At 41.4% G+C, this 15,907-nt stretch overlaps 1 protein-coding gene across 3 annotated transcripts in view; it reads right to left on the minus strand.

Moving 5' to 3' along the window:
* The window catches only part of exoc6b (exocyst complex component 6B), a 168,801-nt gene that overhangs the window by 133,367 nt on the left and 19,527 nt on the right, over positions 1-15,907 (minus strand). For all 3 annotated transcript variants that reach the window (XM_085759053.1, XM_085759054.1, XM_085759052.1), the window contains exons 4-6: positions 15,117-15,207; positions 13,615-13,660; positions 10,626-10,830 (exon numbers count right to left, since the gene is read on the minus strand). In XM_085759053.1, the coding sequence (XP_085615179.1) occupies positions 10,626-10,830; positions 13,615-13,660; positions 15,117-15,207 (342 nt within the window). The remainder of the gene's footprint in view (positions 1-10,625; positions 10,831-13,614; positions 13,661-15,116; positions 15,208-15,907) is intronic.

The raw sequence follows: 15,907 nt of genomic DNA on the forward strand, positions 1-15,907 counted from the left end.
CAACCAGTTTTCACAAGATCTAACAAGTTCAGCTCGATCTGTTGGATCCTACAAGGTGGTACGAACAAAACTTCTTCCATATTTCTGCGATTTTAAAGGGATAGTTCACCCAAAATTAAAATTTCTCATTATCTACTAACCCTCATGTCGACTAAGAGCTGTGAGAATTTTCAGAGTCCTCCGTGGCTTCTCTGAGTTACGGGGAGGTCCGCGCAGCAGTATTTTGTCCATATAATGGTTGTGAATGGGCCTCACTTTTCTTCGTCCAAAAAGACACACCAAAAAACATCCAAATACCTCCATGCTGCTCGTCTGTAATGTCCCTCTTGTATTGAAGCCCCGACATGAGAAATTGTTCCGCCGGTCAGTGGAAATCACGCGAGATTTGCACGGACACAGGAAGAGCAGTGAACTGAGACACTGGGAGCTTCCGCTACAAACAAGCTTAAAATATAGACTCATTTAATTTTTTTCTGAACAATTTCTCATGTCGGGGCTTCAATACAAGAGGGACATTACAGACGAACTGTATGGAGGTATTTGGATGTTTTTTGGTGTGTCTTTTTGGACGAAGAAAAGTGAGCTCCATTCTCAACAGTCATATGGACATGCACTGCTATGCCGAGACCCCCTGTAACTCAGAGAAGCCACGGAGGACTCTGAAACTTCTCCCAGCCCTTATTAGTCCACATGAGGGGGAGGAGATAATGAGTGAAATTTGAATTTTGGGTGAACTATCCCTTTAATGAGCTGTTCTGAAATCGCACTCTTCTGATTGTGATAGCAAAGTTACAACAAGTTATAAGAAGATTTAATAAGATGTAATGAAATCTGACAAGTTCTAAAGGTTTTAAGGTTTCTTTAAGGTTTTAAGTCTTTTCTTATTTTGGACTTTGGATGAGGACGAATCTCCTTGTTGTTTACAACTACTTCCGGGTAGAAAACCAGCATGAGAACAATAGTGACGGACGAGAGTTTCACTATATATATATCTACTTTTTCATGTCACTATATCGCCGTTTAGACTAATCTGATGTTTGTAAAGTTTATAAAACCAATGATTGGACAAACATTACTATTTACGTGTGCACATTTTTGTAATTAGTCATGGTTATCAGAGATTAGCCGGGCTAACGGTTAGCTACCTGTTTAACTTTAATAACTCAGTGACTCAATAAACGGTCCATGAAAAAATATTTTCTCCAGCGGATATCTGAGTTACAACATGACTGAGCTAACTGGAGTAGTTATATGTCGTGTCCGACAACGGGAGGGTTTTAACAGCTGACGTCCTGGTGTTAGCTTAGCTACCGTTAGCTTAGCTACCGTTAGCTGTCCCTGTCAGCTGCAGCCACTGATGCTTTCTAGACACTATGATTCCCCCAAACTGAATAAATCCAACACATAGCAACACAAAACACACACACAGAAATAGTAATGTTTCTTCAATCATTTCAGATTTGTCTAAACGGTGATAGGTCGTGAAAAATGTGATATAGCTAAACTCTCGTTCGTTACTATTGATCTCATTCAAATTACGTGCTGGTTTTCTACCCGGAAGTAGAATGTAAACAACAAGGCGATTAGGTCTATACGCACGATGACAGATGGTGTGACGATGATGAAGTGTGTTTGGTTGATTTTTTTGTCGGGGCTCGTACCAAACACGGCTTTTCTTTTCTCTTCTGTCTGGAGAACGGTTTACAGGTCGGGGGGGGGGTAACTCTGAGTGACAGCGCGTCAGTCTGGTTCGTTACAAACTTAGTTTCAGTGAAAACCGGCACCACGGGGGAGCGGAGCGTCTGTTACGTGTCGGCCAGACGGAGCTGTGGTGATGCCGGTGAAGACAGATCTCTGTGTGCGACGCTCAAGAGAAAGTCTGGATATGAAACCTCAGGCCGCTTCGAGTTTTGGCACCAAACGTAAAAAATCTGTCAACTCCTGAAAGTTACTGTTGAACTCCGGCTCAGAGTTTTAATCCTTCACTGAGCAGATGTTTTGGAATATCACTTTTTTTTTTTTTTTACATATTTTATCTTATGCAGTTGATTTGTGTGATGATATTCAACTACGGTGGCCCAGAGGGTTAAACTAACTGCTGCTTAAAGACAACAAGCAACAAGACAAATCCAGAAATCAGGATGAAAAACCATCATGATTGAGGAGGAAAGGAGAGAAAAGGAGAGAAAGAGTGAAGGAAAGGAGGAGTGGAGGAGAAAACGAATGGAGGACAGAGGGAAAGAAGGAGTGGAGGAGAGAAGGAAAGAAGGAGTAGAGGAAAAAAGGAGAGGAGGGGAAGGGGAGATGAGGAGAAAAGGAGAGAAGGTGTGGAGGAGCAGAGGAGAGAAGGAAAGAAGGAGTGGAGGAGAGAAGGAGAGAAGGAAAGAAGGAGTGGAGGAAAGAAGGAGTGGAGGAGAAAAGGAGAGGAGTAAAGGAAAGAAGGAGAGAAGGAGTGGAGGAGAAAAAGAGAAGGAAAGAAAGAGTGAATGAGAAAAGGAGAATAAGAGTGAAGGAGTGGAGGAGAAAAGGAGAGGAGTAAAGGAAAGAAGGAGAGAATGAAAGAAGGAGTGGAGAGGAAAGGAGTGGAGTGAAGGAAAGAAGGAGTGGAGGAGAGAAGGATTGAAGGAGTGGAGGAGAGAAGGAGAGGAGGAGAAGGATTGAAGGAGTGGAGGAGAAAAGGAGAGGAAAGAAGGAGTGGAGGAGAAAAGGAGAGGAGTGAAGGAAAGAAGGAGTGGAGGAGGAAAGAAGGAGTGAAGGAGAGAATGAAAGAAAGCAAATAGGAAAGAAGGAGTGAAGGAAAGAATGAAAGAAGGAAAGGAGTGGAGGAAAGAAGGAAAGGAGTGGAGGATAGAAGGAAAGGAGTGGAGGATAGAAGGAAACAAAGAGTTTGCGACGTTCTTCTCTATAGATCACTTTGTGGCAGCCGACCCCCGGCCCCAGCCACCGATGGCGGTGAACTGTGGAGCATTATTCGGCAGCAGGCTACACACACACACACAGAGTGACTGACACAGACCTGTAACAGTCTATTCTGGGTGTTTTTTTTCCCCGTGATGGTTCAATACACCGACGCAGCGCGCGCCGTCCGCCACCAGAGCCGCACGCGCACGCACGTGTGTGTTCAGTAACTAGATACAGGTCATCAATCTTCCTCCACTTCACAGGCCGGGCAGTCTGCTTCCCATTAGTGTGTCTGTGTGTGTGTGTGTGTGTGTGTGTGTGTGTGTGTGTGTGTGTGTGTGCGTACGTGCGTGTGCGTGCGTGCGTGTAAAAACTACTGAATACACAGCAGAAGCCCTGAACTCATCCTTCGCTGCTGAGCGTTAATAAAAGAAACAGGGAAAGAAAAGAGAGGAGAAAAAAAAGAAAGAGAGAGAGGAGGAGGAAGGAAGATGGAAAGATGATGATGAGATGGAAACAGTGGAGAGACGAGGACGGACATCTTGAGAGAACGAGGGAAATGACAAACGACAGGACAGAAGGCGATTCTTCTTCTTTCTTTTTTTTTCTTTTATCCTTCCACTGCTTCTTCTCCACTCCACTCGTCCATGTTTCCATCCATCCATCCATCCTTTCTTTTCTTTTTTTCTTATTCTGATCCAGAGCAGTTTCCATCCAGAGTCTAGACCAGTGATTCTCAACTCCGCAACTTTTTCTTGAAATTTTACCACTTTTTTTCTAGAATTGTTAAACTTTTTTATTATATAGAAATTTTAACACTTTTTTCTAGAAATTTTTTAACTTTTTTTTTTTTGTTGTTGAGAATTTTAGCACGTCTTCCTAGAAATGTTCGAACGTTTTTGGAGAAATTGTACCACTTTTCTAGAACTTTTTTTTTTGAGAATTATTTTTTATTATATAGAAATTTTTCCACTTTTTCTAGATTTTTTTTTTTGAGAAATTTTACCACTACTTTTCTAGAATTGTTAAACTTTTTTTTTTGAGAGAATTCTTTTTTATTATATAGAAATTTTACCACTTTTTCTAGATTTTTTTCTAGAAATTTTACCACTTTTTTTCTAGATTTTTGTTTTTTACTTTTTTTTTTTTTTTTTTTAGAAATTGTACCACTTCTTCCTAGAAATGTTTGAATGTTTTTGGAGAAATTGTACCACTTTTTTCCAGAAATTTCTCTATAACATTTCCAAAAGTTCACGCCATTGGCCCTAATTTGAATGTACAAATTCAAACAAATATTTGTGTATTTCTGGTGTTTTTGCTTCAAAATTTTGTCCAATGGGGGTCCGTGGTCTAATTTGTGTCTTTCTTTCTTTCTTTCGCTATGAGATAATAACAGAACGTTACCAGACAGAGTTGTTTTAGAGGTAAATACAGAGACTGTTGATGAAAAACTGTCCCTGAAGGCAACGCGCATCAGCGGTTTTGCATGAATTTCCCTCTAAAACAACTTTGTGTGGTAACGTTGTGTTATTATCTCATAGCGTGGTGAATGTGCAGCTCACAACTTGTCCACCAGAGCGTTGTGGAGTTGTTGGATTGTGTATTTGATGAGTTTGATGAGGGAAACCAAGAAATCCCATGATGAGCCTCTGTAGCGTAGCTCTGAGCAGCTCACGGCTCTGCTCCGCCGTTCTAAAAACAGCTTGCACCGACAATTAAAGGTAACGAACCTACTGCTATGACTATAGGGATTATGGCAATGGGCCAATTTGCCAAAATGTTGAGCTATCCCTTTAACACAGCTGACAGGTGATGTCGCCCTGACAACAACAGCCGCCAATCAGCAGCATCCAATCAGGAAAGACCGACTCTGATTAGACAAGACAGACAGAAAGACGGACTGAGCTGCAGTGGATTCTGGGTAAATTGAGACTTTCTTCAAAATAAAAGCCCGAACGATGATGTCACAGTTCAACCTCTTTCCCTCCTCCGCACACCTGCTCTTCATCATCATCACCTCTTCTTCCTCCTCTTCTCTTTCCACGGTGTTTTCTTTTCATCCTCATCTCCTCCCTCTTCTCCTCTTTTTCACCTCCTACTCCTCCTACCCCTCATGATCTCTATCGTTTCTTCCTCCTTCCCTTTTACCCGTCTCCCTCTCGATCCCTCCTTCGTCCTTCAACCCTCACTCATTCCTTTTCTCTTCTCTTCCCCTCTTCATCCTTCATTTCTTCCTTTCTTCTTTTCCATCCTCTCTTCTTGCCTCTCCTTTACCTTCTTCATCCATCTTCCTGCCTGTCTCCTCTTCCTCCTCCTCCTCCTCCTCTTCCTCCTCTTCAGTCGGCATGTGGTAGCAGACAATAGCTCCATTGTGAGCCCTCTTGCTCTCTCTCCTCCATCTCCCTCCATCCCCTCCTCCTCCTCCTCCTTTTTCCCCCCAGATCTATTTATTTTCACATCCTTGGTGAAGGAGCTGGTACAGAGAGTCGGAGCTAATTTGGACCAGACAAACCGTCTGAGAGAGAGAGAGGGGAAAGAAAGAGTGAAGGATCGACAAAGGAGAGGAGAACTTCTAATTTCTCCGTCCACACACACACACACACAGAGTTGCGCGAGGTTTTTTCCGAGCCAAACATTTGATACAACAACATAATCCCGGTATCGGTGTCAGGCCTGCTGGACCGCTGGGGTTTCCATAATCTCCCTGGTAATTAGTGGTTAGAGGAGTTAGCGGTCAGCTTCTTCAGCGACTGCAAGTGGATTTTCTACACCAGTGATTCTCAAATTGCGGCACCGAAGACGAAGAAGAGGAGGAGGAAGAGGAGGAGGAGGAGGAGGAGCGGGACCCCCCACCTGAGGAGGGAGGAGAGGGTCACCGAGGGGTTTCCAACAAACAGCTGTGGAGACGACGAGGAGGTCAGGGCAGCTAGAGTTGACGATCGAACCAATAGAAGAACAAGGAATAATGGCGATAACTCATTATTATTCTTTTTAAGGGGAGACACTACAGGTGAATAGGGTAAAAAAAAATTAACTAACAGATATCACCATGAAACCTCCCAAGTTTATCACTCACATTAAGAGAAATATTTTTTGTATTGCAAGTTTTGTCACTCACTGTCACCAGCCCTAAAAAAAATATTATTTCGTCCTGTTTTAAGGAATAAAACGTTGTATAAATGAGGCTGTGAATGATGTATCAACAATCCCCTCTGTAAAAACCTTCAGAATATAGACAGGGATCAAACTGGAAGGTTTGGTGTCTGTAAGTGCTGCTGAAGTGGAGATTTCGCTCCCAGAGTCTGAGGAAAAACTCATTTTGAGAAAACGGCCTTTAAAGACTTGTACTGTAAGATTCCATAGATTGTTAAGGGGAGACACTACAGGTGAATAGGGTAAAAAAATGTAACTAACAGATATCACCATGAAACCTCCCAAGTTTATCACTCACATTAAGAGAAATATTTTTTGTATTACAAGTTTTGTCAGATTTTATGTTTAAATATGTAAATGAGGCAATATCTAATGAAATATGCGCTAATTTGCATACATTTCCAGAACCGAAATCTGACCAATGGATAAAGGTACTTTCAAAATTCTTGTTTTATTTTGTTGACATATTAGAGTCAGAAGTTTTTACAGAGGAGGATTCTGGATATTTCTTTTTATCACTTTGTAAATGAGAATATACTGTCACCAGCCATAAAAAAAATCTAATTTCGCCCTGTTTTAAGGAATAAAACGTTGTATAAATCAGGCTGTGAATGATATATCAACAATCCCCTCTGTAAAAACCTTCAGAATATAGACAGGGATCAAACTGGAAGGTTTGGTGTCTGTAAGTGCTGCTGAAGTGGAGATTTCGCACCCAGAGTCTGAGGAAGAACTCATTTTGAGAAAACGGCCTTTAAAGACTTGTACTGTAAGATTCCATAGATTGTTAAGGGGAGACACTACAGGTGAATAGGGTAAAAAATTTAACTAACAGATATCACCATGAAACTTCCCAAGTTTATCACTCACATTAAGAGAAATATTTTTTGTATTACAAGTTTTGTCAGATTTTATGTTTAAATATGTAAATGAGGCAATATCTGATGAAATATGCGCTAATTTGCATGCATTTCCAGAACCAAAATCTGACCAATGGATAAAGCCCCTTTCAAAATTCTTGTTTTATTTTGTTGACATATTAGAGTCAGAAGTTTTTTACAGAGGAGGAGTTTGGATATCTCTCTTTATCGCTTTGTAAATGAGAAAATACTGTCACCAGCCTTTAAAAAATCAAATTTCACCATGTTTTTAGGAATAAAACGTTGTATAAATGAGGCTGTGAATGATATATCAACAATCCCCTCACGTTTCAGCTTCGTTAATTGATCATAATCACAGAGTTGATGATCGAACCAACAGAAGAACTTTAAAATTATGGCGATAACTTAATTATTATTATTTTTAAAATGTGATTAAAAACACCACACACAATCTACGGAGGCTCATTATGGGATTTCTTTGGTTTTCCTCATCAAACTCATCAAATACACAATCCAACAACTCCACAACGCTCTGGTGGACAAGTTGTGACCTGCACATTCACCACGCTATGAGATAATAACACAACGTTACCACACAGAGTTGTTTTAGAGGGAAATTCATGCAAAACCGCTGATGGACGTTGCCTTCAGGGACAGTTTTTCATCATCAGTCTCTAAAATGTGATTAAAAACACCACATACAATCATAAACAACTGTTCTCTATACTTTCACTTTCTCAAATGTAAATCGAGTTCAAATAAAATGCAGTTGGTGCATCTCGATTGACGGTGGCCAGAAATTTGTGATGTCAAAATGGGGTTACAAGCCAAAAAAAAAGGGTTGGGAACCATTGAATTATGGGATGTAGAGACTGAACACTGTAGGTCAAAGCTCTTTAAAGTTCATCAAACCATGTGGAGCGACCAGATGTTTCCAGATGCTCTGCTGACATCTAGTGGACCAGACGACACACTGGTCTCTATGTTCAAACAGACTCCAGATCAGCCGTGTCCAAACTCTTTTATACTTCAAGTATTTTTCTAATACTGCTGTGTATTTAGTATCTGTTGATTCTTTAACTTGTGTTTTTCCATCTTCTTCTCCTTCACCTCTTTCTCCTTCCTTTTCTTTTTCTTCTCCTTATCATCTTTCTTCTTCTTTCTTTCTTTCTTTCTTTCCATCTGCCCCATCTTTCTTTCTACCTCTCAATCTCTTTCTGTCAATCCATCCCCCTCTCTGTCTCTTTCTTTCTACCCCCACTGTCTTTTTACTTCTTTCTTTCTTATTTTCTTTCTTTCTACCCCTCTCTATCTCTATCTTTCCATCCCCCTATATCTATCTATCTATCTATCTCTTTCTTTCTTTCTATCTACCCCATCTTTCTTTCTACCTCTCACTCTTTCTCTATCTCTTTCTGTCTATCCATCCCCCTCTGTCTTTTTACTTCTTTCTTTCTTATTTTCTTTCTTTCTTTCTACCCTTCTCTCCCTCTATCTATCTATCTATCCACCCCCTCTATCTATCTATCTATCTCTCTCTCTTTCTCTTTCTTTATTTCTTTCTATCTGCCCCATCTTTCTTTCTACCTCTCACTCTCTATCTCTTTCTGTCTATCCATCCCCCTCTCTCTGTCTCTTTCTTTCTGTCTACCCCCTCTCTGTCTTTTTACTTCTTTCTTTCTACCCCCTCTATCTCTATCTATCTATCTATCTATCTATCTATCTATCTATCTATCTATCCATCCATCTATCACAGGAACATATTACTGATGCTGCGCCGTGTCCATGGAAACGTCACGTGTTGTACCGTAAAACCGTCTCACTCATTTGTGAAGCCATTCATTCATTCATTCATTCATTCATTCATTCATTCATTCATTCATTCATTCATGTGTCCAGGTCACATGATTAAACAGAAAGTTCTGTTTTCATCGTCGTCTCAGTTTGATGATGAAATAAATAAATCCACCGTTGCCGTTTCCTAAACTCTTTAAACTTGTGGTTTTCAAGCGTCGCCCTGGAAACACTTCCTGTTCCTGTTCCTGTTGTTTATTTGTGCGCATTGCAGCGTGTCGTCAAAACGAGGGGGGGGGGGGGGTCGCCGTAACAACCACAAACATAGGAAGCCACGATCGGTCTTCAGAGCTCATCTGTCTGTCGTCACTCACTCTCCTTCCTCACTCCTCCTCCTCCTCCTCTCTCCTCCTCTTCCTCCTCCTCTTCCTCCTCCTCTTCCTCCTGCTTCATCCTGAAATTCCCATGGAACAACACAACATTCCCCAAATAATGGAGGCACACAAATAAACAAGAGGCCTCGCTCCCAACACACACACACACACACACACACACACACACACTTAACTTCCTTGGCCTTGGAAAAAAGACAAAAAACAATGAGGTAAGTGCTGAAAAGCCGAGTCTCTGCGTGTGTGTGTGTGTGTTCATGTGTTCGCTGACAAGCCACGGCCTCTCCTGCAGCGCCGACATGCTTGTTTACTGGCAGCACAACCACAGAGCAACACACACACACACACACACACACACACACACACACACACACACACACACACACACACACACACACACACGGAGGCTGCTGCTTCTGATTAACAGACACAGAGACACAAAAAAACTATTGTGGTACGAGGCCTCTGATATCAACACACACACACACAGAGATGTGAGGTAACGTACAGGATGAATGTGTCAAACTCCTATAGGTCACGTTGCCGCGGTTACCAGGTGCATCTTATAACCTGACCAGCAGCGAAGTAAAGCTGTAAAATCTAAATGTTTTTACCAACTCACAGATTAATTTAAAGGAGCGACAAGTTAATGCAGCGACTTTGGAAAGTAAAGTAAAGTAGAGCCACTTCCCCCTCGTGGTCGTATCCCTCCGCCACCATTTATAGACTACTTCCTGGTTTGAAATTTGACTCAGTCACCTTGACCTTTGACCTTTAGTCTTTCAGTTTCCCCCTTTAATTGAGATGAAGAAGTTCCTCCAAGGCGACGTCACATCTATGAGACCAAAAACCTGTTTTTGTGACGTCTTTGACCCTCGAGATCTAATGAGCTCATCCTCCTGGTGAAGGCTGGAGCCAGATGTGAAGGAGGAGAAGTAAACAACTCACAGGACAGTATCAGCTGTTCATTTCACCCAACCACAGACTTCTCTATTTATGAAACCACACCATAAACACTCATTCATACATACACACACACACACACACACACACAAACAACCCCAAATCAATCAATAAATAGATAAATAGATACTCCGTCTGTCGTTCAAAACACTGGTAAAAGAAAGTTCATTGTTTAAAACAGCACACAGGACGTTGTTGTGGCACCAAATGTCAGAGAAGCTTCCCAGGTCTCCCATCAATCTATAAAAGGAGAACTCAAGTCTGATCCTACAGCGGATGTTACAGCACCACACTGAGGATGAGAATGCCTCTACACCTGCCTGGCCTTGCATTTTGTTCCTCCACTAGATGTAGATGGCCATCTTTGCTTCCCCCCCACAATAAAATTCAGCAGCTGCCACATTGCTGCCTTATTCTCTTTCCTGTTTCCGGCCCCATAAATAAAGTTTGCGGTTGTAAAAGTTTGATTAAAAAGACTAAAAACACTTGTCAATAGAGTAAAAAACACAGAGTTAGTGTGTGTGTGTACGTGTGTGTGTACCTGCTTGATGGCCGTCTCTCCGATCTTGTCCGAGTGCTTGCGGATGCTCTCCAGGAAGTCTCGGAGCTGCGTCATGGCCGTGTCTCTGATCTGCAGCCGCAGCCGCGGGATGTTGTCGGCCATGATGGAGCAGAACCGGTACTGACCGGCTCGGGGGAGACACGTCTGCTCCAGCTGCTCCAGGGTCCGCAGGGCCGGGTAGTACCTGCACACACACACACACACACACACACACACACACACGTTAACCAGCGGGAACAAACACTTATTAAAGGGATAGTTCAACATTTTGGCAACTTGGGCCATTACCATAATCCCTATAGTCATAGCAGTAGGTTCGTTACCTTTAATTGTCGGTGTAAGCTGTTTTTAGAACAGCGGAGCAGAGCCGCGATGCAAAACCGCTGATGCACGTTGCCTTCAGGGACAGTTTTTCATCAACAGTCTCTGTATTTCCCTCTAAAACAACTCTGTCTGGTAACGTTGTGTTATTATCTCATAGCGTGGTGAATGTGCAGCTCACAACTTGTCCACCAGAGCGTTGTGGAGTTGTTGGATTGTGTATTTGATGAGTTTGATGAGGGAAACCAAGAAATCCCATAATGAGCCTCCGTAGCGTAGCTCTGAGCAGCTCACGGCTCTGCTCCGCCGTTCTAAAAACAGCTTGCACCGACAATTAAAGGTAACGAACCTATAAGGATTATGGCAATGGGCCAATCTGCCAAAATGTTGAACTATCCCTTTAAACCAATAAAACATGGTTCTGTGCGAGTGATGCAAACAGACACACACAGAGGGATAAACACATCACAAACACAACACACACACAGAAATAAACACACTCTGATAGTCTGGAAACACAACAACCCTCCGACACTTCACTGCAGCTCTAACTAACAAACACACACTAACACACACAGACACACACACACACACTTTGCGCTGGCCGACCTCTGGTTGATCTGTGTGAGCGGCGGCCGCAGGACAGAAAGAAGCAGAAAAACACACAAACAAACGACAAATTTATGAGCAGCCAGACTCCTGTCTGCAGGTCGGAGCGAGGCCACAGAGACAGAGAGAGAGAGAGGTGTGTGTGTGTGTGTGTGTGTGTGTGTTTCTATTCTCTGAGCTGCGGCTCCATCTAGTGGCTGAAAGTCAAACTGAACCAGTTTTATCAAGACCAGAATAATCTGGGCCCAGTTATTCAGATTTGTAGCAACCAAAAACGTAATTACGGCCAATAACGTAATAATTTTGGCCATTTTAAATGTAATAAAGCCAATAATGTAATAAAACTTTTGAGCCAATAACGTAATAACTTGGTAATAACTGGTCGATGACTGCAGTTCTTGGAAATAAAAGGGTTTTTTGCAGTGTTTGTGCAGTTTGCTAATCAAAAATAGGTAAGTGGATGACATAGTCTTGGATGAATAAACATTAGTTTAGTTTATTAGTTTATTAAGGGACAATGTGCAATTACATTAATCATTTAAAGAAAAAAATGAAAAGATGGTTGCACCAGATTTAGCTCCCAGCTAATTTCCATCTGTAGTCCCTACATACAACATAAAAGTAATAAAATACACAGAATACAAGCTATTATACAAAGATGAGGCATAAACAGATACGGATTGACAATGGACAACATTTAGACTTGATTAGCAAACTGCACAAAACTGCCTTTTATTTCCAAGAACTGCAGTCATATCTATGTATTATTACATTATCGGCACCAGTTGTTACATTGTCAAAGGTTTTTTTAATACTAGGCCAATAACGTAATAACCAGCCAATAATGTAATAACTTATTACATTATTGGCTAAATGTTATTACGTTATTGGCTCAAAAGTTTTATTACATTATTGGCTTTATTACATTTAAAATGGCCAAAATTATTACGTTATTGGCCGTTATTACGTTTTTGGTTGCTCTTGTGTTGGCGTTTCTCATCCAGTTTGTGTTTCATCTCTTGGTCACATGTTTCACAATCACAATCACATTTATTTGCCAAGTACGTGCAGCAATATGGCTCCGGTTTGTGGACTCACTTGTACAACACATTTACACTTGAGGACCAAATTATTAGCCCTCCCTATGAAAATGTTCCTTTTTTGTAAATATTTCCCAAGTCAAGTGTTGTTAAACAGAGCAAAGATGTTTTAACACAGTGTTTTCAAACATCATAGTTGTATTTTGGATACTTACATTCATTTACTTATCACACAGAAATTGTATTATTTCACGAAATCCCAAAACTACCACGGTTAACTAAAAAGTATTTACCTTTTCACTGTAGTGGTTTAAAAATCAGGTGCAAAATATGAATAAATTTATATATATATACAACTTCATTATAAATATTGTTGTTGTGTGACCAGTCTGAATTTAATTTGAATCACATTTTGCTCCTGAATCCACCTTGATCCACCCAAAGTTATCCCGACCCTACCTAAAAGTTTTGAACAACACAAACTGAGGGTTTGGATCAGATGATCTAATCCGATCTCAGGATACATTTTTAGTTTTGAAACGACCCATTTTCAATATATTATGATCCAATCAATTCTCAAAAATATCTGATCAGATTACTTCTGAATAACTGGGCCCTGATGAGTCACAGTCACCGTCTGCTCAGGTCAGAACTAGTTTCACTTTTTAGTAAAAAATCCAAACTGCACTTTTCTATAGTAAAACTATTAAGTAAATGACTCCTAAACCAAAGGCCTGAAATAAAGAAGGAGGGAGGACAGAGTGAAAAAGATAAAGACATGACAGACATCCACATCACTGAACAACAACAACATCCTCCAAGCCAAACATCAACCAGACCTCACAGAGTCCTGCCATCCAGGAACCACTTCTGTTCTACGTTGAAATGTGGTCCATGAAACAAACTTCATTAACAGTTTTATCTGTAGAGTTTTACTGTACATCTATAGCATGAAGAAGTTTAAACATGGGAGAAAGTCTGATGAATGGGTGACGTACCTTTTGGCCCTCATCTGCTCCTGTAGTCTGCTGTACATCTCCAACACTGGAGGAACAAAAAACAGAGACCAAGTGTCAGGATGGAGGGAAAAAAAACATTAACATTATTTCAGTCAATCCTTTCTCCCCTTTAATAAAACCAATTGCTTTTGTTTTTCATATTGTTGGAAAGCCTGATTAGTCGCCTTTACAACGAGGTACAAATTGTAAGGATTGTGCATTCGTGGAATGAGCAACACAGCTAAATGAGGCAAAATCCCCAAAGCAGAACTTCTCGTCAATGAAGACGATCTCAATGCAGATTCTGGAGTCAGTGGTGATCCCGTATCTCCAGGATCTGGGTCCCACCTCCATCCTCCAGGATGACGCCAGGATCGTCACAGAGTGGAGAGGATGGAGCGACCTGCCGAGAGTCCAGACCTCAACCCAACTGGACACTTATGGGATCGGCTGTAGATGCTAGAGGGACCAACACAACCAGGCTGGTTGACCTTCAACACTCCTGGTTGAGGAATAGGATGTCGTCCCACAGCAAAATGTGACCAGGCTGGTGACCAGCATGAGGAGGAACTGTCCTTAGATTGTCTGTCCTTACTGTGCGTTCACACCAAAAGCTTCCAAAGCGTCAAAACGCCGGAAGTCAATTCATTTTCAATGAGAGCCCAGCGACACTGAGCGACCGTGTCAACTGGCGTCGCCGCGCTTCCAAAGCTTCCAAAGCTTCCAAAGCGTCACCAGATGAGAAGTTGAGCCGTGGTTAACTTTAGGGTAATTAGCTATGACGCGGTTCGGCGGCAACCGGCGGCAGCCTGTCAGAATAGAGACGTCCGTCGGCTGCCTTTTTTTTTCTTTTTTTGTATTTCGGCTCCCCAATGACCAGCGCGATCGAACTTTGACGTCAGTCACGTGACGAGCGGCCAAAGTGGCTGAAAAATATTTGCCATTTTGGCAGCTGTCTTGTCTGAAGCGCACCCTCGAGCGTTTTTGACACTTTGGAAGCTTTTGGTGTGCAGCACTTTGTATCTTTACTGTTGTCCTTTTGTGCCGGGACTTGAGCACAAATTTCATTCTGTCATGTGCAATATGAAGTTGAATGACAATAAACGAAACCTTGAAACCCTGAAGGAGCCAAGCTTCCACATGCTACTGAGATCCCTGACAGTGTCAAATAAATAAAGTGCAAAAATGGCCAATATGTTTGTTTTTTTACTGTGGGAGAGTGCAACTATCCAATCCACCAAGTAACTCAGAACAAGAGTGAACACCAACAGGAGAATATTGATTATGGCACATCATTTGGGGTGCTCCCCACATGTTTAGCTGTGTTGCTCATTCCACGAATCCTGACAAGTTGTACCTCGTTGTGAAGGCAACTAATCAGGCTTTCCAACGATATAAAATACAACACCAATTGGTTTTATTTAAGGGGAGAAATGATTGACTGAAATAATGTTTCCAAACTTTTTTTGAGGAGTTTAAGATGTTGTTGTTGGCGTTGTTACCTGGGAGACAGTGAGTCAGTTTGTCGATGGTGGTGGCGATGTTCCTCTGCTGGACTCGACACTGGCTCAGCTCCTCCATGGAGCCGATGAGCTGGAGACGGGAGATAAAGGAGGAGGAGAAGGAAGAAGAAGGTGAAGAGGGAGGAGGAGAAGAAGAAGAAGCAGCGGATGGTGTTGATGGTCTGTGGAGATTAGGGCTGCCACGATTAGTCGACTAGTCACGATTATGTCAAATATTAAAATCGTCGACAACTAATTTAATAGTCGACGCATCGTTTTTTTGTTTTTTTTTTACTTTGTTTTTCACTCGATTGTCTCAAACTATTCGATTTTTTTTTAACAGAACGACTATTATTTACACTGAGCACAAAATGTAGGCTACTTCTGTTATATTCGAGTGAGACCAAAACAATTTATTGTGAATAATTCCTTAGTTTCAGGTGTCCACCTCATTTTATTCATATATGTTTGATGCCAGAGACAAATGAAGGAAAGAAAAACCAAAAAAAAAACCTTAAGTATTTATTTTGGTGTTGTTTAGGCCAGTGCCTTATCCTTATTTTACTCAGCTGTTTGCACTTTATGCTACAGTTAAAGCTGCATATTTCATTAAAAGTTTAATGAACTATCATCTTAATTGTCTCTATTTTTAGTTAGCATATACCTTAAACACTTCAAGCTGAAAGCTAATGATGGTATATAAGAGCAGCTGCATGCTGGTGCGATAATCTGTATGTTTTACATTCAATTTACGTATGATCTGATTGGTCGACTAATCGAAAAAAATAGTC

This window comes from Trachurus japonicus, chromosome 18 (assembly GCF_045865225.1).
Source record: "Trachurus japonicus isolate A0001 chromosome 18, Traja_1.0".
Taxonomy (NCBI): domain Eukaryota; kingdom Metazoa; phylum Chordata; class Actinopteri; order Carangiformes; family Carangidae; genus Trachurus; species Trachurus japonicus.